The sequence below is a fragment of the Falco rusticolus genome, chromosome 7 (assembly GCF_015220075.1).
Source record: "Falco rusticolus isolate bFalRus1 chromosome 7, bFalRus1.pri, whole genome shotgun sequence".
Taxonomy (NCBI): domain Eukaryota; kingdom Metazoa; phylum Chordata; class Aves; order Falconiformes; family Falconidae; genus Falco; species Falco rusticolus.
The window spans coordinates 16702822-16729937 of NC_051193.1; the positions used below are offsets into that span (position 1 = coordinate 16702822).

General features: G+C 49.2%; 2 protein-coding genes and 2 long non-coding RNA genes across 18 annotated transcripts in view; 2 read left to right on the forward strand and 2 right to left on the reverse strand.

Annotated features, from left to right (window-relative positions):
- The window catches only part of MAPK6 (mitogen-activated protein kinase 6), a 31573-nt gene extending 25927 nt beyond the window's left edge, over positions 1-5646 (forward strand). For all 4 annotated transcript variants that reach the window (XM_037394454.1, XM_037394452.1, XM_037394451.1 and 1 more), the window contains exons 4-6: positions 1646-1810; positions 2440-2641; positions 3255-5646. In XM_037394454.1, the coding sequence (XP_037250351.1) occupies positions 1646-1810; positions 2440-2641; positions 3255-4353 (1466 nt within the window). In that variant the 3' untranslated portion in view covers positions 4354-5646. The remainder of the gene's footprint in view (positions 1-1645; positions 1811-2439; positions 2642-3254) is intronic.
- A 1582-nt stretch (positions 5647-7228) lies between these two features.
- On the reverse strand, positions 7229-8332 carry LOC119150655. Its single transcript, XR_005105173.1, has 2 exons — positions 8246-8332; positions 7229-7689 (listed from the first exon to the last, which is right to left on the reverse strand). It is a non-coding gene; the product is annotated as an uncharacterized LOC119150655 (long non-coding RNA).
- A 111-nt stretch (positions 8333-8443) lies between these two features.
- On the forward strand, positions 8444-15242 carry LOC119150656. The gene is made up of 3 exons (XR_005105174.1): positions 8444-8508; positions 14276-14397; positions 15095-15242. It is a non-coding gene; the product is annotated as an uncharacterized LOC119150656 (long non-coding RNA).
- A 222-nt stretch (positions 15243-15464) lies between these two features.
- LOC119151484 lies at positions 15465-24028 on the reverse strand. Of its 12 annotated transcripts, none has more exons than XR_005105432.1 (7): positions 22025-24028; positions 21264-21332; positions 19769-19809; positions 19412-19689; positions 18323-18572; positions 17936-18185; positions 15465-17145 (listed from the first exon to the last, which is right to left on the reverse strand). XR_005105432.1 is itself a non-coding variant. In XM_037395443.1 (7 exons), the coding sequence occupies exons 2-7, from the start codon at positions 22202-22204 to the stop codon at positions 18158-18160; spliced, it is 846 nt and encodes a 281-aa protein (XP_037251340.1). In that variant the 5' UTR covers positions 22205-23444; positions 23627-24028; the 3' UTR covers positions 16775-18157. The 12 variants fall into 12 exon arrangements, 9 of the variants coding, with proteins under 9 accessions (XP_037251346.1, XP_037251344.1, XP_037251340.1 ...); XR_005105431.1 differs by having other exon boundaries at positions 15465-17225; XM_037395443.1 differs by having other exon boundaries at positions 16775-18185; positions 22025-23444; positions 23627-24028.
- Positions 24029-27116: the final 3088 nt, after the last annotated feature.

The following is a 27116-nucleotide window of genomic DNA, read 5'->3' on the forward strand; positions in this document are numbered from 1 at the left end:
AATCCAAAGTTTGTAGGCTCGTTTATGTGTCCTAATGGCATTCTGTGGATATCCACATCTAAAAATATTTTTCTAGGTGTGTCCCTCTGAAAATTTAGCACTGCTGTAGTTTTCTGATAAAGAAGAGTGGACTTCTTCATGCATTTGGAAAGGGAAAATGGTTGGAGATAGGGTAGTTAGCCTGTCCTGAGACTCTGAATAAAATTATTTTACCAAGTTCTTTGGAGGGCTTGATTCGGTTAATTTGCAACTTCCTGTCTATTTCTGAACCATCCCTTAGGAATCCTGGTGTCTGGAAAGCTGGTGGGAAAGGGAAGGAAGAATGCAGATAAAAATTGCAGAATACCTGGCATGAGGGAGGGAAGGAGGCAGAGGAACTCAATAGCTGTTCCAAGTAACCTCTCTAATTCTTTCTTCTAAATGAGTATTTCAAATGCTCATTTCACTTCTAGTGGAAAGCAAGCTGATTAATTTTTATGGTGGAAATAATGATAGGGTAGAATCTGTTTTCCAGCAATTTGCAGGCAGTGTAACATCTGATAATTGTATCAAGTAATTTGTAGTAGTCTGAAGTAGGAGAACAAAAGAGCTTTTTCAGTCTTGCAGGTAAGTTAACAGGAGGCGGTGCTGATTCATTTGGGGAATGTAGGTCTTGGTCAGCTTTTCTTTAGGTCATCTGGCAGATGCATGGTAGGATGTCCAGTGCATTGCCATGCAAACTGAAGTGATAGTGCATAGATTTGGAGATGGTACAGTCTCTTTCTGTCCCCATTTATTTTTTTATTTAATGTCACATGCGTCAGTATTGCTGATGATCACCCAGAGCCGCTTGGTGAAGGAGGGAAATGCTGGCATGCAAATAATCCTATGTAGTTTCATCTGCTAGTTGAATCTCTAGGATGCTACATGCTTCTTGGAGCTGAACAATAAATCGAGGTAGACAAGCTGTATTTCTGGGTACTCCAGTTACACTGAATAAGATGTTGTTGATTAATCAAAATTGACCTGCTGTATAGACCCTTACAGTTCTTACCCGGGAGACTTCAGATAGTACTAAAAGTATACTATATTTTCAATTGTAATACAGGTCTTTTTGTGTGTTTGCTTTTTTTTAAAACCAAGGTTGCACTGCTTAACTGACAGGTGATTTTGTTGTTGTTGTTGTCTTGCACCTGACAGTAATACCGGGTTTCAAAGTAGAATATTAATACAAATGGTTGTGGCCTGTAAGATCTCTTGCTGAGCTGAGCCACTACTGTTTTTATTAATAAAGGGACATATAATTCAAAGTGAGGCCAAATATAGGTGGATCAGTTGAAAGGGGAGGATTGCAGTGTATAGTATATAACAAAAAGACAGGGTGATGCTGTAGACTACCTCATCCGTGGTAAAAACATCCTTGCCAGAGCTTAAGATTAGGTTGCTTTATCTGTGTGTAGCAGCTCTGTAATTCTTCATACGCTACAGCATTTTTGAGAGCTCTTCAGACTTACTATCATTCAAATTTAGAACTTCAGCGTAGGAGATAATAGTGTTCTACCGAAAATAGCTGCTCGGAGCACAAAATTTGGACATGCCTTTCATGTACAGGGATCACAAGTGTTTGAAGTGGAAATGGCAGCTTGTATTTTCTCTTGGTGCTTAGGTGCGCATGAACTTGAACAGATGCAGTTGATCCTAGAATCAATTCCTGTTGTACATGAGGAGGACCGTCAGGAGCTTCTCAATGTAATTCCAGTTTACATTCGAAACGATATGACTGAGCCACACAAACCTTTAACTCAGCTGCTTCCAGGCATCAGTCCTGAAGGTAAGTCATTCAGAAAAATAGTCTGTATTTCAAAGTCATTAAATAGTGAGCAACTTCACAGTACATGTGTGTGATTGTTAAAAGCAAGTTTCAGCTGGAAGAACCTGCGTGTTCTCTGAAAGACTGTCTTCTGCTGTAATAAAAAAGATTTTGCTTACACAATAGCTACTCAGTCATCTTTGGAGTAGAATTCTGAATCTCTGCAGGACCTGTTTGCACTATTACTCTATTTTGAGACATGGCCCTTCTAAATACAAGGGGATATTAGAATGGAGTCAGTATGAAACAACTGTCTTTCAAATGCTTTTAAAAGTCTCCCAATCAAACTGACAGCAATGTTTCCTGATAGCTGTTGCTGGATACTGATTCAGCTTAAAGCCTTCTGTCTCTTAGTATTTTTTTTCCTCCCACTTTAATTTAAATTATTATTGATCTTAGATTTGACCTCTACTCTTCTAGCTTTCCTGTGGCTACAGGATGCATATTTGGCAGTTAGTAGCTGATACTTCACAGGTGGTTACTCTTAAACAAATCCACACCTCTAGAGCAAAGCATTGCACCTTAATCTTAAATTCTAGATGTTTAAAATGTCGTTTTTCTCCTATTTAATGATAAATTTTTCTCCACAGCACTGGACTTTTTGGAGCAAATTTTGACATTTAGTCCCATGGATCGATTGACAGCAGAAGAAGCTTTGTCCCATCCTTATATGAGCATTTATTCCTTTCCAACGGATGAGCCTATTTCAAGTCATCCTTTTCACATTGAAGATGAGGTTGATGATATTCTGCTGATGGATGAGAGTCACAGCCATATTTATAATTGGGAAAGGTAAATTTATCACTTACTGTGGCATGTAACATAACTGAGTGGTGGTGTGCTTGAAGTAACGTTGCTTCGTGGGCATAATTTTGGGTTTTGTTTGTTTCTTCTTATTAAGTTGGCCTGAGAATAAACTTTTCCCTTGCAGGCAGTGCATTGTCATTGAGTTTATAAATGATTAGACTGACTTGGATATGCTGAAGCACTCAAGGCTCTAGAATCTAAAGTTAATCTTTCTGTTACTCTTTTCCCCAAAAAATATTTCTCTAAAAAATAAATAGTTTTAAGTGTGATTGTCTTGTTCAATCCTTAGTGCATGTAATACCAAAGAGATTTACAGTCATCGTTTAAGATCAGTTAAACACACTTTAAAAGAGTTCTGTAAATGGAGTGAGCTGTTGTACGTAATTCTGGACTTAAATCTTTCAGATGTGCATGTGAGGATTGCTTTATGCCAGATTAAATTAAAAACCTGGCAGGGGTACCCAGTTGGATTGAGGAAAATCATTATCTATGTTGAATTGTCATTCTTCCGTAAGGGAATTTCAAAACTTAACTGTCTCTGTCTCGGGAGCTAGAAGACTGGTTTTTAGCTGCTAACGCTTAGGAAATTGTTTTACAGATACCATGAAAGTCAGTTTTCAGACCATGACTGGCCTATTCATAATAACTATGAAGCTGATGAAGTTCAGCGTGATCCAAGGGCTCTTTCTGATGTTACTGATGAGGAAGAAGTGCAAGTAGATCCTCGCAAATATTTGGATGGAGATCGTGAAAAGTATCTGGAGGATCCTGCCTTTGACACCCACTTCTCTACTGAGCCTTGCTGGCAGTATTCAGATCACCATGAAAACAAGTACTGTGATCTGGAATGTAGTCACACTTGTAATTACAAAATGAGGTCATCTTCGTACCTAGATAACTTAGTTTGGCGAGACAGTGAAGTTAACCATTACTATGAGCCCAAGCTTATTATAGATCTTTCGAACTGGAAGGAACAGAGCAAAGAAAAGTCTGATAAGAAAGGCAAGTCTAAATGTGAAAAGAATGGGTTGGTGAAAGCTCAGATAGCACTTGAGGAAGCATCACAGCAACTCGTTGAAAAAGAAAGGGAGAAGAATCAAGGATTTGACTTTGATTCGTTCATAGCAGAAACCATTCAGCTTAGTTTACAACACGAGTCTACTGATGTTGATAAATTAAATGACTTGAATAGCTCAGTGTCTCAGATAGAGTTGAAAGGATTAATATCAAAGTCAGTAAGCAGAGAGAAGCAGGAAAAAGGAATGGCTAATTTGGCACAGTTAGAAGCTCTGTACCAAACTTCTTGGGACAGTCAGTTTGTAAGTAGCGGGGAGGAGTGCTTCCTCATAGACCAGTTCTGTTGTGAAGTCAGGAAAGATGAACAGGTTGAAAAAGAAAATACTTACACCAGTTATTTGGACAAATTTTTTAGTAAGAAAGAAGATGCTGAAATGCTAGAACCTGAGCCAGTAGAAGAGGGGAAGCTTGGGGAGAAGGAAAGAGAAGAGAGCTTTCTCAGTAACAGTGGAGAACTCCTCTTCAACAAGCAGCTTGAGGCTATAGGTATTCCTCAGTTTCACAGCCCCGTTGGTTCGCCACTGAAATCAATACAGGCCACGTTAACACCTTCTGCTATGAAATCATCTCCCCAGATTCCCCACAAAACGTACAGCAGCATTCTGAAACATCTAAATTAAAACACTCAGCAGACATTTCTTTTATATTCATGAGATGTGTTTGTCTTTTTTTATTACTAGTGTAAGTAATTTTTTTACTTGAATCAGACGGTGTAATTTTGGTATGGATTTCATTAGTTTTCTGTTTACCATTGTTTTTACAATCCAGAATTACTTTCTCTACATGAGTTAGTTTTGTTTTTAAACTGGCATGTCGTTTGCACACAAAATTAATGAATAGAGCAAAATAATGCAAAATGCAGGAGGTAACAAAAAATGCACTAAACCAAGTAAAAAAAAAAAAAAAAAACAAAAACCATTCTCTCAGTAAAACAGTGTCCATGTTTTGCAGAAAAAGAACCTTGCCTTGAAATTTACACAGTGAGACTGTACATAATTGCATGAAAATATCTATTTTTCCCAAAACATTTTTTCATTCATGCGTATTTTAGAGTTTTTTCATACTGTACACATTTCTTAGACACATGATACCAGCAGCAACTGAAATGAATGCAGAATTTGGTACGCATGTGTTATCTACCTCAAGGTAACAGCAGTATGTGGCAAAACATTAACCACCCATAGTGCTTCTCATTATGCACTTCTATTTAGCCAGCATTATTGTAGTAGCTATTCTTACTGAAAATCATTCAATATTTATAAATGTTCTGGTATGCATTCTTTATAGTGAAGTGTTAATATGCAGCACTTTTATTTATTTTAGCAAATAAGTATATTTCTGTAATTATAGAAAGTCAATTTTTGAGTTACTTTTCAGATAAAAGTTTTCGTTTAGCACTATGGTTTTATTGCCTACGTAGCTGGATATATATTAACATCGGCTTATTCTGAGGCTATCCAATACATTTTTTTAATTTTTATTTTTTAGTTTTCATTTCAAGTAAGCACTCACTGTGTATAGGAATTTGTAATTGGAGGTGCTTGATCTCTACAAAAGAAATTAGGAATTGCTTTATTATCAAATGCTCCTAGAAGTCTTAATTGTGTTTATTTTTAAAAAATTTTGTAATGTTAGTTGTGTGCATGGAAATAATTAAGGTACAACATTACTGTAGGTTAAAGTTCTATATGGTGAGAAATTTTGTTTTTACTGTATGTTTTTACTGAATGATTCCTGTCCCACTCTCAACTCCCCTCAAAAGCAAGCATGAATAAAATTAGGTTAAATATAGCATGTAGCATCTCAGTCTTCTGAAAATTTGTTTTACCTTCTGATTTTTTGAAATACTGGATGTATCATTGGCTCCCCTGTTTAAAATGAAAAACAAATAAAAACATGGCCAGCAAAAATTACTGTTGTTTTTTGGTGCTTTGTACAATCATAGAATCATTTAGGTTGGAAAAGACCTTTGAGATGGTACATCCGACTGTCAGCACGGGACAGCTGAGCCGACTTCTAAACCCTGTCCCTGAGCACCACATCTGGGTGTTTTCTGAACACCCCCAGGGATGGTGATTCTACCCTGTCCCTGGGCAGCCTGTGGCCGTGCCTGACCACCCGTTCTGTGAAGGCATTTTTCCTGATACCCAATCTAAACCTCCTCTGGTGCAGCTTGTCCTGTCACTTCTTATCTGGGAGAAGAGACCAACACACACACCGCCTGCAACCCTGTTTCAGGTAGGTGTAGGGAGCGATGAGGTCCCCCCTGAGCCCCCTCCTCTCCAGGCTGAACCCCCCCACCCCTCCAGCCGCTCCCCATGGGACTCGTGCCCCAGCCCCTGCCTGGCTCTGGACACGCTGCAGCCCCTCAATGTCCCCCCTGCAGTGAGGGCCCAGTGCTGACCCCAGGATTCGAGGGGTGGCCGCACCAGTGCCCAGCGCAGGGGGACGGTCACTGCCCCGGCCCCGCTGGCCATGCTGTTTTGGACACAAAGTGAAGAGACCTACAGGTAACGCAGCTTGCTGTAAGGGCAGCCCTGCTCGCCTGCAGTCCCTAGCACGAGGTTCCCCAGGGAGCAGGAGACACGGCCTTGCAGCCTGCCCTGGCGGCTGCGGGTGCGGTGCCCTGATGGAGACCCCCGCAGCACACTTCTGTCCCCGGGGCCTGTGGCTGCACTGAAGAAAAGCCTGTGTAGCTGTACGGCTGTGAAAGCGCACGTGCTGCTGTCAGTAACCGTTCTTGTTGAAAATACAATTGACTTCCAGAGTATAAGTGAGCACGGCTGTTCTATCAACTTTTTAGACAAAGTAGCGTCAGCGTGGGAAGGCTGCTGTGAGCGCGTGTGAGCACCTTGGTGTCGCGGACAGCGTGGAGCGAAAAATCGTGCAGGAGCTCGGCTGGAGCGCTTGCACAAGGAGGTCTCGGGAGCAGAACCAGGTAATCCTGTGGGTTGTTTCAAAATGCACAGGTCAGGTCTCTTGCAGCAAGCCCTAAGGACAACACGTATTTCTCTTCCAGTTCCTCCTAGCAGAACCATTCCTGAGGGAGCTAATTAGCCGTATGATAAAGCTACATCTTTTGGCAAGCTCCTACAACTTTTTCCATGACAGTGTCTTATTTCCTCCGATTTTTCCATCCCTCCCCCCTGCTCCTCTGGCAGGTAGCACAGCAGCAACTTGCCTAAATCAAGGAAATGTTTTCAGCGTGGCAGAAAATGGTCACTTGGAGGGATGGGACACAGTGTATGTCCTTGGGCATGGTATGGGAGTGTTCCCACAGCCACATCAATTTGTACCTGTGGGGCTGTAGGGGGGAGGAGTTGGCTGGTTGCCCCCTTTCCTAGGCAAAGGAACTGTTTTGGTGTGGTAGTGTTTTTTTGAGCTTGGGTGGAAGCAGCAGGTGGGAAGTGCTTAGAAATTGGAAACAAAATTCAGCTTAAAAACACCTCCTGTGCAAATGAAGTTTTGTGGGGGTTAACCCCAGTGAAACTCAACAGTACTTAAGAAGCCTGTAATAGTAGAAAGGGAACATCTTACACTCAAAAAGGAAGGGGAGAATCAAGTGTTGAGCCCAAATCCAGCGTGGTGCTTCACTGCCTTTGACTTCTAGTTGTGTTGGGGAGAGCAACGCTGTACAGGCACTGCCGCCTGCGCTGCTGCAAACCCCGCTCTCGTAGCTGGCGCTGTCTGTGCATCGGTGGGGCATACAGCTGGGCAGTCTGGCTTATTAAGTAGAAGTAATTCTGTATGTGGAGCTGATTAAAGAAAGTAAAAGTGCTTCGTAAGGACCACGCAAAGTGAAATTTACTCCTAGAAAGGGAAGATGCTCCGAGTGGGGGGTTGGGTTCTCCCTTGGGAAACGTGGGGGAGCAGCCTGTGGGAGGTGCAGGCTTTCGCTGGGTGTTCCTAGCACGTACAAGTTGTTTCTGTCCCACACTCATCAGCCGTGCCCATCCCTGCAAGAAAAAAATAAATAGGACAGTTACATGTATAGCTCTTTGGCTGTGACCTAGCAACTGAATTGTCTTGAAAAACATATTATGGAAGAGGCTTAAATTATAAACCAGATAAAGGGGCCACTGCTTCATGCTAAAGTGCTTGCTGCGTAAAATGGAACACCCTTATTTAACAAAAAAGCAAATAAAAAGTGATGCTAACCATCTTTTAAAAATGGCTTTTCTTCTCTGTGTGTTCTTTGGTTAAAAGGCAGCATTTTAAAGTATATCCAACAAGAACTTCAGCTGGAAGAGACAATGTTGACCCTTACCGAACAGACCAGGACAGAGAATTTTGCATCTATTGTCATCACATGAGAGCTAATAATTGCAAATCGACAATGCTCAACAGTTTGTTCTGATCAGGAGTTTTCAGTCGTGGTCAGTTAACTTTCTCACAATTGTATTTAATTTTAATTAAATAAGAGTTGCTATATTTATATATGTATCAGCTATTTATATAAGACTTTGCCCACGCTGCTGTTAGTGGAATGATTACGGCACGAGTGTAGCGCACCTTAGCTAGTCTTTGCCTTGAGCACAGCAGGTCTCCTGGGGCTGCGAGCTGGAGATCAGGTTCTGCAAACCAGTGGGGAACTGGGGCAGCTGGGCAGCCCCTCCTGCTGCATCTTCTCTGCCCCTGGTCAGCAGGACAGCTTGTGTGCTTGCAGGCAGTGAGTCCACTGCTACAGCTGCATTTGTGTGCCTTGGTTTACTTTGTTTTGCTGTCATCTTGCTATTGCTTTTTCTGTGCTGTAGAAGTCCTTAGAAGCGCGCCTGGTACGTAACGTTTAAAGCCCTGCTCGGTTCTCTCGCTTTGGGCTGGCTTATTGCCTGGAGGTGTTCGTTTACAAACAGGTTTTTAGTGCCTTTTTTACAGGGGGAAAGGCTTCCTCCTGGGGAGTTTTTCTTCCACATGGAACTAATGTTGCTCTGGAGCTACTTCTGCTATTTTTTCCTGTCCCCTTCTATACCCTGCGATAGTCTTAGGTACAGAGTTTTTCCATGTGTGGGCTTCCGTCTCCTGCTCTGTAGTGCATACGCTACAAAACACAGAGGATTGTACTTGGAGTCCTGAGGAATTTTGACACGCTGTGGTGCAGGTTATTTCTGGGTATCAATGGGGGGGGAAAGCATCCTCAAACTCAATCTGCTCTCACAAGTCTTCCTTCTTTATATTCATGTTGCTTTTCTGTTGCTGAGATTTGGAAGTTCTTGTTAAGCCTTCAGGTAGGTTTAACATGTAATTAAACAGTAAACTGTCCTCGTTCTTGCAAAGATGCAATCCTGAGCAACAGCAGCCCTGAACCAGTTTGTTCCTTATTCCTCGAATTACTTCAGTGCTTACAAAATCCTGCAAATTCTTGTTTGTTGTTCTGCTGCTGTTTGCGTCAGTCTTGAGCTAAACAACCTGGCAAGTAATGCTGCAGGGTATTTAGTAACAAGCAAATAATCCAGATCACTGCTGGCACCCAGCACCCTGAAGAAACGCTTCCATTCCAGGGTCTCTATATTTAAAATGGTTATCTGCTTACTCTGGCTGCTATTTGAGAACTCCTTAAAATATTGACTGCTGAAAAGTTCAGTGACTTCGTTTGACGGAGAATTAGCATTGCTGATAAGATGATTTGCGTGCACCAGGCTGTGTGTAGAGGCAGCTCTGCCCTCGTGGCCCCGTGGTTATGGTGATAGCTGGGTACCGGCCGTGCTGTGCAAACAGCAGTGGCAGTAGCTGGTGGCAGTCACACAGGATCACTGCCTTTCCTCCGGAGCCTGTCGCATCCTGACTGCAGAGCAGCCCTTCTGTAGCGAACGCTCATCATAAAATTCCTCTTGTAATTTTTGTGCTGGTCTATTGCGGCCAAAATTACTTCTAACCTTTATGTCACGCAGCCTGGCTGTTACGCGTGGCATGAGATACGGATGTGTGCTGTTTGCAGTGGGGTGTGGGACAGGGAACTTACGCCCGGTCTGTCTTTGGAGCCAGTGATACCGTTGCCTTTCGCAACCCGCTCGCCTTCCCCGGCTTCAGCATCCTTGGTGCCAGAATGAGGGTGGTGGGCAGCGAGCGGCGGCAGGAGCGCAGGCGGCGTGGCGGGGCTCCCGCTCTGCCTTGTGCATCCTGCACCACCACGGGCCGGGTCCCTCGCTGTCCCGCGGGATGGAGCGCAGCCGTACGGAATGGGATGTGGGGAAGGACTGCTGCTGCGTTAGTGGGGGCTTGTGTTGGGCTGCCCTTACTGACAGTGCACCCCATCAGTGCTTCCAGGGCAGGGAGTCGTTACTGAATGCGTGGCTGATGGTTTGTTGGGTTTTTTTCAGTGTTGACATTTGTTTCCTAGTTGGAAGAAGGCTGATATATTTTGCCCTAATTTGGTATAGCTCCACATTACTTGTGTCTTTGCCTACGCTTCTGATTTTTGCCAAATTTCTTGTAACCTCTGGTTTCGGCTTATTATATTCTAGTAACCGTTCAGGGCTGAGTTCAGTCCAAGGCGTGGGGGTGATTTCCTGCCTGCTCGGCTAAAGATTATCGACCACTCTCAGAGTAGATGTGAGGCCTAATAAAACACAGCCTTGCCTTTCTGTCTGAATTTTGCCATGTTCCTCAAGCCATACCCCAAGGCTCTGGTGCTGTGCAGCATGGAAGCTCCTTTGCCACACTCATCACACCGTGGCTGGTGCAAGGTACATGTAAACCTCATCATTTTTCTGTGTCATCATCTTCACAAAAAGGTGTCTCTGCAGCACAAATGTAGCCAGGGGCAGAGTTTCTGCTTTACAAGGTGGTCGATCCTTACTTAGCCTTCTGGTTTGCAGCTCAGGCTTCAGCTATGGATGCCCCAAACCCAGACTTTCTCACTCTCGTTCTTGGGGATGCTGTTCAGACTAGATTAGAGCTTAAATCTTCAGTGCTAGAGGCTGTAGAGAAATCCATGTTTCCATTTGATGTCTGTCTTGAATTTTATCATTTTTAATCATTTAAAGCCATAGATCTGAATAACCAAATGACAGATTTATTGTGACTTCTATGTTTGTTTGGATATAGACTTAAACAGCACAGCTCTTGAAATAGCTGGATAGCTAGCAGAGACATTTTTAAAGCCTGTGATCAAGAAAGCAGATGGGTTTGGGTTTTGTTTTGTGTTATCTCTGCCTCAGATTTTTTACAGAGCCTCTTAGCAAATTTGATGTTGACGCACACTGAAAGATTAAGCTACTTCTGCATACTAAATTATCTTTTGGACCCATGGACGTGATATTTCACTGATTGTCATGATTCTTTATTTTATTTTCACTTGCTTTATGCAGAGAGACCCTCAGCTGTTTGCATGTGTGTATTTTACATCACACCTAGCAGCAAGGCGCCAGCCTGTATGGCTGTTGGAGTGCAGAGCAGGTGGGAATGGCCTTTGGGTACTGCCGGCACTTACAGCCCTATTTCTGTTGACCTTGCTAACTGCATCACCTAGCGTACAGCATCGTTCCAGCTAGACAAGGTACAAAACCTCGCTGTGGCTGGCTTAGGGACCTGTGCAGGGCGAGCAGATTCATCATCTAGGACAGAGGCAATCCCAGAGTAAAGCAAACCCTGAAAGCCCTGGTGGAGCCATGGCAAGCTGGGCACCCACCGAGTGGCTCACCGTTTGCAGCTGCCAAAACATCCACCGCTAGCTAGGAAGGGCATGAAGGGGTCTGCTCTCCATGCCTGCATGGCTCTCAGGTAATCAGTCCCTTGCCTCATTTCTCTTGCCCTGATAAAAGCATAATTATGTCAGCAGTGAAGCAGTTTTTTTGGTTCCTCAGCCATCACAGAGCAAAACAGGGAAGCACAGAGTTGCTTGGGTGGTTTAGTGGACAAGTGAACCCAAAAGGCCTTGATGTGGGGCGGTGGGTTGGCCGTGCGGGGGCTCGGGGCTGGCGGCGGGTACCAGTGCCGGCAGTGGAGGGGAGCCAGGGCAACAGGGCAGAGTCCGGCTCATCCTCCAGAATGCTGGCGCAGCCTGGGGAGGAGATTTCCATCCTGCCTGCCAGGAATTACAGTCTGTGTTGGCATGGGCAGGAGGAAAAATATGATGGGAAGCAGGGAGATTAAAATAACCCCGGTGAAAACAGGATGTTGGAAAGCTGGTAGCGCTGCGGGGCGGCAGGGCCGGCTGCGGGGAGCTGCCAGGGGCCAGGAGGCTCCCACACAGGGGCTGCCTGCAGGAAAATACCCCCTTCTCCCGTGTTTGTAGGCCCACACCAAACCCCTGAGGCAGAGGCAGCACGGCTTTGCTGGCAGAGAGAACGCAATGTCCTTGCGTTCCCCAAAATGTGACTGATTATGGCTATTGACACAAATAGGTTCACTCACCTTCTCTCAGTAGCCGCCTGCTCTCTTTTTCATTGGATGAAGGTCATAAACCATTCCTTACAACACATCAGCCTGGCATCATATTTATTTAACTGGTATGACCTCACAGGTGCTGCCAGGCACCAAAATGAAGCTCTATTTCACAGCTCGGCTGCCACGAGGGAACTGTATTTCTCCCAGCTGATCGCAGCCTGCTCTCCGAGCCGTGATCCGTGGCTTCCTTCCAGCCTAAGACAATATAAAAACCAGACCATGTTTTTCTCTTCCCGACTGACTCTTCCTTTCAGGGGCTGCCAGCAGCCGTCGCCGGGGTGGATTTACAGGGGGGTGGCGGGTCCCCATCACCGCTGAGCCGCTCTGCAAACCGCCCGAGGTTTGTGCTGCGGCTGGCGGTCGGCCAGAGCCCCTCGCACACCATCTCTGGTCCTTTGTGAGCAGGGGCAGCCTGGTGCCAGAGGCTGGTTTCAGCCTGGGAGAGTGTGGCCGGCTTCTGAGAGGACTTCGCATGGTGAGGTCCCAGGCTCCAGCACGTGTAGACTGTGCTCAGAGGCCAGCATGAACTCAGCTTAACCCCATAACTTACGAGTTCATTGAGCCGTTAGGAAATGCGCACTAAAATCTCTAAGGCTAAACCAAACTGGTTTGTTCTTTAACATAAAATCGAAATTGCTGTTTTCCTTGTGTCCAAACTGCTACCCACCTACTTACCTCCCACAGTCAAATTGAATCTGCTACATGCATCACAGGTCACCAGTGTTTGTCTGTGCAATGCAGAATCAGATGGGTGCAAAACAGTCCTTGGGTGAGTTTTGATCAGCTGAGCTGGTTAACACAGAGCAATTCTTCTCGGCCAGCTGGTCTTCTGCTAGTTAGGACAGGCACCGTGGGAGAGTGCTGCAGGCTTCCAGCAGAGGAAGGGAAGCTCGGTGCATGGCGGGCTCCCCCAGGCTCTGCCCAGCACCCTGCGGGTCCCACAGCCGTGAAGCTGGCCTCCACTGGGTTTCCCTGGTGTATCTGCAAGTTATGTTCCTCATCGGTGTTGCAGATGATTTGGGTCCTGAGGATGCTGGCGTGACTAGTATTTCCTATAGCCTCAGTGGCTCTTCTTCCATGCTCAAACAATGAGACAGATTTGCTCTCCATGTCCATAAAATAGGAAAAACGCTACGCTCGTCCATGAACATCACAGATGTTCAGTGCATCACCTGACTTTTATGACAGATGAGAAATAATGGAAGGTGATGGAGTGCTTAAAGTGAAATAATTAGCTGGAGTTAGTGGCCTGCCTGCACCAGGAGCTCAGGCAGTTCCCCGGAGTGGGGGGATGCCCAGCTCCTTTAACAGCCAGCCCCAGTACAATTTTTGTCCAAGCAGAAATGAAAAGATGTCTTTCTAGCTGAACTTCACTGTTCCGGGTTTTGACATGCATTTTGGCATCTGCAGGCAGTGTCACAGGAGAGGTGGCTTCAAACCCCCGGAGACCCCTGCATGCTGAGGGGGAGGAGGGGGCATCCCTGTGGCAGCCCAGAAAACATTCAAATTCATGTTCGTTTTAAATATTTGGCTCTAGAAATCTCTCCAGGCACCACTTTAATCCAATTTACAGCGTCTGGCTCAAGTGAAGTATGAGAAGAATTTGCTTAAGCTATTTGAGCGATGATGCGCAGCGGCGGGGATCTGGGCAGGCAGGCAGGGCAGCTGCCTGGCACCGGCCCCAGGCACCGCGCGGCCAGGAGGGCTCCGGCAGCCTGGGCTTGGGAAAGCTCCGGGTCCCCAGCCCCAGCACCCTGCATGCTGCCGGCCAGCACAGCGACAGCAGCTGGTGGCAGACCACCTTGGTCCTTCCCTGTCTTCTCCTTAAAATACTCATGAGGCTGCTGTAAAAGCCAGGTTGGAGACCCCACTGCTCATGCCTGGGTGACTTGCCAGCGGGGCACACTGCCTCCGGCTGCCAGCACGCCCTGCTGCCATCTCGCTGCCATGTGCTTCCCCAGCCCCATCGCCCGCCCGCCTGGCTGAGCTCACCGCAATTTGGGAACGGGATCATTTTCAAACATTTCAAGCCACCTTCGGCTTCCTGGTGAGGGAAGAAAAGTCAAGTCTCAGGAAGGTTTTGCAGCATGCTCAGATGTTAATTGCTTTCCCCCTGCACCCCTAAGAAACGCACGTGTTGTCTTTTCCACTTCCCAGCAGGGAAAACGGAAGATGGAACAGCTGAGCCTTGCCCTGCCGAAGGAGGCTGCTGGCTGGGGTGGGACTGACCGGCCTCCACAAGGTGCTGGGGTTCGAGTCACCTTGCAAGAAGCCTTACGGTAAGGAGAAAAAGTCACTTACAGCTTTGGCTCTCACTTTGTCCCCAAAGTCTATGCAATGTCCTGGCCATTTATAGAAACTAATGAACCATGTCATCTGAATATGGAGCAGCTGCAAGGAGAATTGGGGCAGTGATGATGATTAAAGGTAGCGTCCAGATGGGAACGCAGTGGGAGAGCTCAGCTCTGCTCCTTTACGAGAGCAAAGTGTGCTGGTGCCGCGGCGCGGTGCCACTTGGCAGAGGTGGCCCATCCTGCCAGGAGGCAGCACTCTGGCCGTGCTGCCTTGGCAGGGCAGGCGGGGATGCTGGGGGTCGCTGGCCGCCTTGGCAGCAGCTGGGAAGCAGGGCTGGCTGGGACACGTGCTGGGGCGGCACCTGGCCTCGGGGTGGATGGTGCCCCTGGGACAGGACGTGCCCAGATGTGGGGGCGATGCCGGAGGGCACAGCGGTGGCCAAGTGTCTGCCTGGGCTCTCATTGCTGCTCGGCATCCCTTGGCAGTCCTGTGGGAAATCCCACCAGCCCCTCTTTCCCCAGGCTCTTGCCGTCAGGGTTTGGGGGGTTCTATCACTCGGACAAAGTCAGAAGCCTGTGGGGGAGCACGAACCTGGGATGCACGGCCAGCTGCCCTGGCCAAGTGTCTACCCACTGTCACCGTGGTGCGTACCAAGACCGCTCTCCATTTTCCTTCTGGCAGTTCTGTGCCTCTGCCTGGGGCTCCCGTGTGCACAGGTGCTGCTCCCACCCTTCCCCTTGGCTGAGGAGCGATTCCTGACCTCGCTTTTCGAGACGAGGTGGAGGGGGAATAAAGACACATAAGGCTGGTCCAGACTGAATGGAAGGGAGGGAAGATGAGTTAAGCTTCATTTATGTTATTTATAATTTTATGTGTTATATATATATATATGTTACATATGTGTATATATATGTATGCTATTAATATTATAATGTTACATTTGTGTATGTTATAATAATAATAATTTATTACATTATTAATTCATGTTATTACTGAGGTGCTGCTGTTTACCATGGTAGCATTCATGACTTGGGCCAACAGCGAGGTCTCGGGGGTGGCACCATCACTGCGAGGTGGGATCTTCCGCTTCTCTCTGTGTTTGGAGTTTCTCACACCGGGAAGCTGAGATGGGACCAGCATCCCACCGCTGCTTAAGGACTCATCTTTGGATGGCAACCAAACCTTGCTGCGGCTGCGGCAGAGCAGTGTGACCGGCGCCGCAGTACGTGTGTTCTGTGGTCATGCCACCGTCTTGCCTGCCTTCCCCTCAGGGGAGGCTTCTTGGGGAATGATCAATACATCGAAAAATACTGTTGCACAAATGCCAAGGTAAGTCATTTTATGTTGCTAAATAGTCGGTTCCAGTCAATGAAGTTTGGGGTTTTTTTTAGTTTCTGAGAATGACGCGGTAGCCACTGGAGTGATGTCAGCAGCGTTCCCGCCCGCTGTAACAGCCCAGACCTCAGCAGGGGATGGCCGGGCGGCGCTGAGCTGCCGTCTCTGCTGGGCTGGCAATGTACCCAGAGCGTTACAAATGAAAATTTCCAAACATGAAGGCAGCACCGAGGGAGAGGAAAATTCCCCTCCAGCAACGTACTCTGCTATTGTCAGGGCAGCGTAGAACGAAAGCAAAAAGGATTTCAAGACCAGCTTTCGGCTGCCCGTTGAGGCTCTGGTTATAAAACGCAGCCCGAACACACCATGCCTGAGCCAACCCCTCCCCCTGCCCAAACCTTAAGCCAAAGGATTTAAACAAGCTCTTATGTAATGTGGTTTTAGTGTTTCCAGTAGAAATAGGTGTTCTAAATATAAATGATTTGCAGATAAAATAGGCTTATATAAAATGCTTTTAAGTTTATATAACCCTATATTGGCATTTCACCTGACCCCTCCATCAGCCATCAGCCCAGTGGCGCGGGGGGGGGATGTGTGTGGTGCTGGCTGTGCCCACTGGCGGGGACATGGCTCGGGACTGCGCTGGCAGCTGCTGTCACCTACTGACCCCCATCCTGTCCCCAACCCACCAGCCCATGCATGGTGCTGCTGGAAGAGATGTGGTGTTCCCGTCAGGGTGGGCCCCGGCGCGGTGGAGACCACAGTTTCTATCCGCAGTGACCATCCGGACTCAGCAGCTGGACACCCCAGTTACTGTCCCTTGGGGTCAGTACATATTTTTATATACAGACATTATATGTGTGTGTGTATATATATTATTATAGATATACACACATATATGTATATATATTATTATGTATATATATTATATATGTGTGTGTATATACATATTAGATATGTATAGCTATAGGTATATAAGTCACCTGCTTTGGCCTTTCAGGCAAAGAAAGTTGTTTTGAACATTGTGAGCTGGAATTCTCCTTTATTCCACTGTGCATATGTATGTGCACATATATGCATGTATTACACACACATATATATATATGACATAGTAAAAGAGCCGCCTGCCTCCAGCTTAGGGCTTGCAGCGTGGCCTCAGGCTGTGGGCTGTTCCCAAGCCGTGGCCACAAGCCGGGCCAGCGGCCAGGCACAGCTTGCTGTCACAGCGAGGCCACCTGAACACCTCAGGCTCTTAAGCGAAATCCCTCCTCCACCACAGCGCGTGACAGCAAAGGGTGAGCCCTCCTCTTCGATGCCTCTGCTCCATGGCCAGCTTCATCAGAATTGCAGGTGATCAAAGCCGCCGTGCTGCTCATCAGGCTCAGTGACAGTGGCCCCTTGATAAGGGTGGCAGCAATTAACTTAGAAATTCTGTGCACCTTCTGCACAGAAAACAATGGTTGGTGCATTGCAGCCCCTACGTATGGGAAAGAAGCTGAGTCAAATCTTGCGCAACAGCCTTCAGTGCATCACACCAACCACTGGCTTTTAGGGGAAGGACTGATTACGTAGATTTAGCTCCTGACACGTGTACAACACATGCATAGAATTATGTATAAATATATAGATATTCATAGATAGGCATCACAAGAGCAAGACACATGTGCACTTTTTGCACACAGAGAGACACAGACACAGAGGGAGACGCACACATTTTCTGCGCACACACACACACACAGACGCAAGAGGCAGATGCACATTTTTTGCACAGACACACAGACACGAGAGGGAGACACGAGCACATGTTTTTGCACGCACACACAGAGCCAAGAGGGAAGGCGGTCCTGGTCCAGGTCCACCACAGTTACTAAGGGCACAGCAGCCTGCGCTATAATCCCAGCAAACAGTACTACTTGTGATGCACAATGTGATGACAGAGCAATAGCAGCACAGTATCAGCTCGACACTGCAAAATGTTGCAGAGAGTAAGACAAGGATCCATCACCAACTGCCACCTCTCCACCGTCAAGGCCCACTCTTCAGCTGGGAGCCCCATTGCAGCCAAAACCAGGAGTCTCTCCGTAACTGGGAAAATACCTATGTGGTGCAACCACCCATAGGCTACTGGCCCAGTCCCAGAGCTTGCCCATCTTTTTACTCAGTAAAAACCACAAGTAGTTTACACACCTAGCCCACGCACACCTTTAGGCTCAGGCTAAGTGCAGGCGTGCACTATCTTATGGTCCATAAGGTTCGCACATGCCGGGGATGTTGGCCGGACACCTGCACGTGGTGGAGTTGCCATCAGGACGGAGCTGCACACAGTAGGGATTGTCTGGCAGGTCCTGCTCACATCTTGCTTGTTCAGGGGGCTCAGGACAACCACCACCTGCTCCTTACAGCAGTCCTTCAGCTCCCTGTCCAAGTTAGGCGATCCCTAATTAAAGACAAAGGCTTTTTCATAAACAGTAATCCAGAGCACGCCAGTGGTGCCGGCTCAGAGAGGGAGGGCAAGCCCTCCAGAACAACCCCTCTCCTTGCCAGCACAGCTGCCTTGGTGCGGCTGGGCCATACCTGCACTCCGGGCGGCCGAGACACCCCTGTGCTTGGTGCAGCTCTGTGCTCCGGGCGGCTCGGCGCGTCGTCGCTTTCCTCCTGTGCCGCCCTGGGCTGGCACGGGCAGGCCGGGTGCTGCTGCAGCAGGCGAAGCTCCAGGGCACGGACAGGGCACTGGGCACGTGTGGTGTTTTCCTTCGCGAGGGAGGGAAGAAGGTAGAGCAACACAAGCCGCTGCTGTGAGGGTGGACCTGGAATCCCCTGCAAGCTGTAATGCCACTGTGTTGGTACGGAAATATTCCCAGAGCGACCAAGGGAGAGAGTTGTGACAGGAGGAGTAAATACACTCCTGTCTTTAACCAGGGCCAGATAATACACCGAAAGCAAGGCAGGAGCAAAACTCGGTCTCCTCTTTGTGCAGCGCAGCGCCGGCTCCCGGGCAAGGCAGCAAAGCGTGACCACGGAGGACCCTGGGTGCTGGCTGCTGTGCCCGTTCCCGCGTGCTGCGGCAGCCAGGAAGGTACCGCAGCCCTTCTGCCAAACACTGGGGCTGGAGAACGGGGTAAAAGAGTCCCCACAGGTGCACAGAGAGCTGCAAACCTGTTACAGCCCCTGGGGCTCCTTAGGGGCGCTTTGAACTCAGCAACAAAACCAGTTACATTACACATATAACATTATGTATACATAGATATATAATATAATGCTATATTTTATATGTACTATACTTCATATTAAATATACATGTAGATATGCATGCATATATAAACAAGTTTGTATAATATATACCTATATGTATATAGACATGTTAGATATGTATAGCTATAGGTATATGTATATATACACGTACGTTTAATGTCTGTATATAAAAATATATACATATTCTATACATATATAGAATAGATTCTACATACATACACATGCTAGATGTATACATTACATATATTTCAATAGTTATTTTATATAGAGATGTATATGTCTCTATATACATAGATGCATGTGTACCTAAAACATATACACACGCATGAGGTGTCTATCTATGTGTGTGTGTACACAGACATATACGCACACAGGCACACACAGACACAGCCCCCCCGAAGGGAAGCCCACCTTGCGCAGCGCACTCGCTGTCTGCGAGCAGGCGACCCAGGCGGCGGCAGGAGGCTCTTGCGCTGCCAGGGCTCTTTCGGGAGCTCAGTGGCGATGTGTCACCCCGGGCCCTCGCACGGACAGCCGTTCCCGGCACCTGGACCCCGCACAAACCCGTGTTTTCCCCAAGGACGCTTCCCTCCCCGGCAGTGTGAAGGCAGGCAGGACCCGCGGTGTGTTCAGTACCGCGCTCGGGCGATGTGCCGCAGAGCCCCACGGGGATGGTGGCTGCGTTGGTCCTGCAGAACCAAGGGAACGGTGTATTTCCCCACCTCGCAGCCCTGGCCGCTCAGTGACCCGGCACACAGCGGTACACACCTGGTTTCTCTTCCAGAGGCAGCAGTCACTTTCCTCCAGGGCTTTTGAAAGAATAAGGTAAAAAGGCAGCATGAAGAGTTGCGCTTGCAAACACTTGGCAAGCTTTTCCCCTACTGGGATTTGTACTTAAAATTCATTAAGGAAACAAAATATTGGTTACAGTGATTGGCCCACAAAAACTAAACTGTCACTAAAAACCTTCACCTTCCACCCCTTCCCCTGATACTATTTTGCTGCAGTTCCGAGAAGATGGTTATTGATGTGCCACTTTTCCAGTAAGTATGAGAACAAATAATACTAAGGAAACTGCTAGAAGAATTTTGCCTGTTTCTCCTGCTTTGGAGCTGGGTGATAGGGCACTCGACATGAAGGTGTACATAAGACTATGAGCCATGCTCATTAAAACTTCAGCCAACTTAAGCAGCAGCCCTAGGTAAGCCCCGCTCCGTGTGGCTTGGCACCGTGTCTTGGGGCACCTCAGCTGGCCACCCTGTGGGTGCTGCTGGGTGACAGCTCTGCTTACTTACCACGCTTTTCTTCCTGTGCTGCATTAGCTTCCCTTTTTAATACCGTGCTCCTTCCCAGCACCTTTCTATTCCATACCCCTGAACTTAAAAAACCAAAAAGGTACCTATTTGCCGCAGAAAAGCAGGGTGCTGGAGGGAGCGCAGCGTGCAGCAGCAACTGTAGGCCTGGTTTAAGGGCTTCTGTTAACAGCCTGCATTAAGCATGCATGAAACCAAGCCAGGCAGGGCAAAAACTCCGCTGAGCTGCAGTCGGAAAGATGCCATCCTCCCCTGGGCACAACTGGTGTCGTCACACTCCCTGCCTTCCTCCCTGCTGATGGCAGAGGGGATTGTCCAAACGGCACAGGAAAGTGACCACCTTCCCCGCCCCCGCACGGCAGGGACCCCAGAAGCCCCCCAGGGGGTGGAGAGGGAGGTGTGCGGTGCCCTGCCTGCACCTGGGTTTGAGCCCACCAGCCCTGTGACTGCAGCCACCTGTGCTGCCCATGCCCGTGTCCACCTCGAGCTGCTGCTTCCACAGCCACCTCCACAACTCAGCTGTGAGCCCGGAGCTGGGGGAGCATCACAACCTGCAGGTGCACGCAGGCAGGGACCTCCTTCCTCCTTGAAACTCCTAAATGAAACTGTAAATGGGAAATCCCATGTCCCCAGGTACCGCATCTCCCTTTCTAGGGAAGGTCTCTTGCAATCTCTAACATGCGTGGCATGAAATCACCAAATGCCCTGCACATTTCCCACATTTCTGTTACTTTCCCACAGAGTTAACTCGTCAGTGCTGGTCTCCCCACCCACACCCATACATATAAGTATATAGACACATTACATATGTATAGATGTATGTGTATATACATAAATACATGTTCATATACACATATGTGTGTGTGTGTATAAAATGTATATGTATACATAGCATACACACACACATGTGTACATCTATAAAATGATATATTTATATATGTATATCTCACCTTTGCAGTACTTGCATCCAGGTAGGAAGCACAAAGCCAGTGGCTAAATTCTGGTTTTAATGTCCAAAACTGCAGATGAAAAAAGAAGTCATTTTACCAGCAAACACATTCAGGAGAGCCTTTTTGCAAGCACAAGCTGAGCAGCTGCTCGGTGACCAGGTAGCAAGAGGACTGTAGTCATGTTGCTGTGGAGGGTGCTGTTAAATTCATGCTCATGGAAAGCTGACAGCACCATTTCTGAGCCAGCTAGCTAGACATCTCGGTGGAGAGTAAGGCAGCTGAAAACAGAGGTGACCCTGGCTAGGGGAGTAAAGCCCATTTGTTTTGCAAGAGGCGTAGCATGCACGCTTCTGTTAAAGTAAGAGCATAAAGCACCGAGAACAACCATTGGAAATTTAGCAGCATCTGATTTTCAGTGCTGAAAACACACCAGCCTGCTCTGGCAACGTGGGACAATTTTAGGAGCTGAAAGACAAACGATGAAACAGAGGCACACCTCGTGCTTTGTACCTGGTGTGGCGTGGAGCTGGCCACCACGCTGTCACACTTGGCAGGCTGGCTGGCAGCCGCTGCCACCCAGGTTCACCCGAAATCCCAGCACCCCCAGCTCAGGAGCGATGCATGCAGGTGATGGGGCCTCGCTTTGCAGGCAGGATGGTCCCTTGCTGACCAGACAGCACCGCTTACCCTCGCCCAGCTCAGCCCATGTTGCCACCAGCAGCTCCCAGCACAGTGCCTGTGCTGCGGGACCCCAGCCTTACCTGCTGATCCAAGTTGGCTGGGTAGCAGCAATATAAACAGGTGAAAAATGAAAACAGCAACAACCTCAGCTTGTTTTCCCGCACAAAACAGTGACTGGCTGCTTTGGTGGTTTCTCCTGACTGATGAGACGGGTGCTCCACGCTGTCTGGAGCAGACCCTGTACTGCCTGCCAGGAGCATCAGCACCAGCAGGGCTCCAAGGGCTTGGCCCTTTGCCAGCCATGGGGGCACCTGGCGCTGGACCTGTACCCACAGCAGGAGCCGGCGTTCCAGACGGGGCTGTATTCATGGGCCTCCTTCACCTCCTCTTCTTTGAGGCTATACCTAAGGAATTCAGATTTAAATTAATCCTTTGGCACCATCGGGTTCAGGACTTCCACCCTGAAGGCTAATGAGCTGCATTAAGATTAATTCCCATCAAGGAGAATACCAACGTCTTTGCTCCTCAGTGCTCGTTCAGCCCCTCCCGCCATTGCTGTCGCAGTGCCGTGGCTCACGCTGCTCAGGCTCAGGAGGCTCATGGCCACTGTACCCGATGGAGCTGGACTCACGCTGAGCAAGAGGAAGGGCCAGATGGCAGCAGGAGGCATCTCCCGACCTCAGTTTCCCTGTGGTTCTGATATCGAAAGCCATCTCGTGGAAATAACAGCAAACTGAAAACTACCCAGGGTAGATGGAGCTTCTGTCTTCTGCTGTTTTTTGGTGAAGAACATGGTCACAAAGAGCGCTTCCCTCTGTACCTAGCTTAGCAGGAACAAAAGCAACAGGGAAAATGCATAAGCAAAGAGTAATTTTCTAGTAAAGTCTTTGGCATGGATGAAAAACTGTGACTTGTAGGGCTTTTGCTTGGGCTGTCTCATCTCTCTGGCTGAAGTCCACAGGAGCTGTAAGCCCAGCCATGCACACCACAGACCACAGAGCGAGAAGCACCCAAAATTCATGGCTACTTTTGAAATAGCAGCTGCATGAAAGCAGCTTTAAAAGAAATAAAGACACAAACCTACAAGATGCTCAGGCATCACCCAGCTGAACCAAAACCCTCCATCTGCCTCTTGAACTCTGGGAAGGCTGCCCCGGGATGTGGGTGCAGATTTGTGCCTGAACTTGGCACCTCTCAGCCACCTCAGCCAGGCAATTTAAACTCCTTGGTAATCTCCGAACTGTCAGGGTTAACGATCAGATGCAACTTTGATGCTGCTGAACTTGTGAACCAGGATGTGTTGGGAAAGGCCGAGGCACGGAAAGGTTAGCCCTTTCTCAGGAGCAGAGCGTTAGCTGAAGCGATGGGAAGGGGTTGCATTTGACAGAGGTTTTGCTAATGCGGGGGTGATGCCACGGCCCCACATATCCCCAGCAGCCCCCCTGCTTCAAGGAGCTCAAGCAGCTTTTTCCTCTTTGGTCTCTCCATGCTCGTACAGTGCTGTAAAATCAGCAGGAGACATAAATCCATGGCTGCTGTGTTATGCTCTGTGAGGTCCAGGGTCTTTTTTTAGTTTGTTTCTGTGCAGATGAGTTCAAACGCAATTATTTATTACAACTATTCTGCAAAGTATGGCTCTCCTCACCCGGCAGCTACTCACCCAAACCAACCTCAGCCACCACCCAAACCAATCTCAGCCACCGCCTTGTGACCCACCGGGACACAGGCGGAGGGTGCCCTGCCTCGGCCGGCCTGGGACTCCAGGCTGGGAGGTGGCAAGCGAGGGGCAGCTCTACCAGCCCTGCTCCGAGCCACCCGCCCGTGCCCGTGGCCACCCCGGCGGGTGCTCCAGCCTAACGCCGCTCTCACAAGCGGAGCAACTGCCCGAGCGGTGCGGGGCGCTCCGGGTGCGGGAAGCACCCGCCTAAGCTGAGCTGCTGTACCGAACCCCGCACCGCCCGCCCGCGCCCCGCGGGCTGTCCCGCAGCGTGGGGCATCCCCCCGCCCGCCCAGCCCCGCGGGGCTCTGCTGCTCCCCCCAAACTCGGCCACGGCCGGCCGGGCGCGGGGACCCCGGCGACTGTGCAGCGCCCCCCGGCCCCCGCGCCGCTCCAACCCCGCGCCTGGGCGGGCGGGGCGGGGCACGCCTTGGCCCCGCCCACCGCCCCCTCACCCCGCTTCTGCCGGCGCACAGTGCCCCCAAGCGGGCGGCAGCGGGACTGCACCGCACAGCCAGCAGGCGGGGGCGCGGACAGCCCTGCAGCCTGCGCAGCCCCCGTGGCGCACACCCGCCTTTAAGGCTTAAAGACGGCAATTTATATATACATCTATCTATGTAAAATTACATGCACATACATGCACAAGTAAATTGAACACATTTATGCATTATATGCATCATATACATATATGTGTGTGTATTTATATATGTATATGAGTGTATATACATGCATATGTATATAATTTATATACATATATACACGTGTTTATGTATATACGTATATATGCATACGTATATATGTATATACACACATGTTTGTGCGTATATATATGTTTGTATATATGTGTGTATGGGTATATGTACATACACACACCTTTTTTTGTGCATATATATATGTATGTGCATATACACGTAGATGTATATAAGTATATATACAGGTGTTTGTGCATATATACGTATATACATATACGTATATATACACCTATATATGTATATAGACACGTGTTTGTGCGTATATACGTATATGTATACATATGTCTATACACACACGTATATAAATTCTGTGCGCAGGTGCATATAAACTGCCCCCACGCGCCGCCCACGCCGCCACCGCCCCCTGCCCGCATGGTAGCCGGTGGGAGCGGCTCAGCTGCACCGCGCCGTCACCGCCGCGGGGGGGCGCTGTCCTACAATGGCCACACACGCCGCGGGGGGGCGCTGCGCCGCGACACCGCGAAACGGAGAGGGGCGGGGGCGGAGAGAAAGACAGGGAGGGAGGGACGGGCAGGGAGGGAGGCAGGGATGGAGGTAGGGGCAGGGAGGAGACGGGGCAGGGAGGAGGCAGGGGCAAGAAGGAGGCAGGGATGGAGGCAGGGGCAGGGAGGGAGGCAGGGGCAGCGGCCGCAGCCTGCAGGAAGCCGCCCTGCCGGGGAGCCCGACCCCGAGGGGCCGGTTCCCAGCCCAGCGCGGGCAGCGCCCCCGGAGCCGCGGGGTGGGGAGCCCTGCAGTGCCATCTCCCCCGCCGCCTGGCTGGCTGTGTGACACCCAACACAACGCTCTCCTCGTCAGCTGGTCCCTGGTGTCGCCAAGAAGGCAGCTGCCAGAGGTGAGTGGTGGGGATGGAAGTACCAGTCTCGACGATTAGCCCGGTGTTCGTTCGCTGAGAAACACTAATTGTGCCAGGGCGGCGCTGGTTTGTTCCTGCCCTGTGCCGTGTGTGTCCCCACGCACCTAGACGAAAGGCTCAAAGACCCCCAGCTGGGGCAGGAGGGTGAAGCTTGGCTTTGCCAAGACCAGCCCCCCGGAAGCCCCCCGCTGCCCCCCCAAAAGCACCCTGCTGCAGCTTGCAAACCCAGGCGGGCTCCGTCCTGCCGGGCAAAGCGAAAATGCCAGCCTGGCCCACCTGCACAGGTAGTGCCAAAGGCACCCAGGTGAAGCACTAAAAGCCTTCAGAAAATTAACTCCCCGCCAGTGGATAAGAAGCTTTTTGAATCTGCAAAAAGGAAAAGGTGCAAAACTAAGAATTTGGGAGGGAGTGGGACTATCCGAGCCTCTGCCCAGCACCATGACCTGGGCTGGAGTCAGGCAGGACACCCACCTGGAGGTCTCCTGCTACAGCAAGGTAAGCCTTTAAAGTTCAGCTTCCCTTCACCTGTCATAATAAAACATGTGCAGTACAAAGTGCAGCAGAACATCATGACTAGCCATCAGCAATTGCACTTCCTACGGCCAGCCTCCAACAATACCAGCTTTCCGTCGTTATCTCCTGTCTGGAAAGTCTAAAGACTCCCCTGTGAAGGGTCTCACCTCTTTCAGAAGCAGAAGGTCCCTGTACCCCATGTGAAACACATCCCACCATCAGGCTTTAGCACTTCAAAAAATTTCAGGTCATCTGCACAATATTGAACTTTTATGGAGTAAAGGGAGGGGAAATTTTTCCCTTACCTTTTGCTTTTGGCAGTACCAAAGCACTTTCATGTCCTGACTGTCAGGGTTACCCGATTACTGCAGGGTCACTTGATTGCTACACGATCCCAGTATATGGCACAGCACTTGAAGGAGGGGAGACCCTCGCAGAGCCCCCGCCAGTGGCTCACCTGGGAGGGCTCTGGTGCTGGCAGGGGCTGAGCTCCAGCTTGGCTCGCTTACAGGCCAAAAGCAATCATGCCATAAGCTCTAGTGACAGAAACCTGCAGCGCTCCCCAGTATTTTGCACGTGCCACCCACCACACCGCAGCCCAGCAGCACACAAACTGGGCTGCTGCAGGGACTGGTGCTGGTACGGTGTGCAGTGCTGCTGGTTCATGTCCTCCACACAGGTCAAATAGCCTCCAGGACTTGTAATAATTATTAAACGCATTGCTTTAACCAGCAGCTTTGCTCCTGGGAAATATCCAGAGCCTCCTAGATTGACTGCCTGCCGGACCTGCTCATTCAGCTGCACCGCTGTCCTGTTGCAGAGATGAAGGCTGGGACACAAGGAGCTATCGGGACACAAGGAGCTATTGGGGTGGAAGGAGCTATTGGGGTGGAAGGAGCTATCGGGATGGAAGGAGCTATCAGGGTGACACACGGGTGCTGGCAGTGGGGAGATAGGGGGTGCCCAGCTCGCCTCACCCCAGCAGGACAGGGTGACCCTGTGGGAGTGCTGCTCGCTCGATGGGGTGGAGTGGGGAGGCTGGGATGGGCTTCACCCTCAGCTCCGTCCGTGCCTTGGCTCAGGAGGACTTCAGTGGCAGCACGGACCCTCTGCTCAGGAGCAGCCCAGCACAGGCTCCCTGGCACCTTCAGCTTGACTGCAGCCCATCGGCATACGGGAAGGCCACAGCAGCTCTCGGCAAAAAGCCATGTCACCGTCACGGCCAGTAGCTAAGGCAGCGGGTACCCTGGCTGCAACGGTTACCAACTGCTCCCACAGGCCAAGGAGTCTGTGACAACAGCCCAAAATCCCAGCAC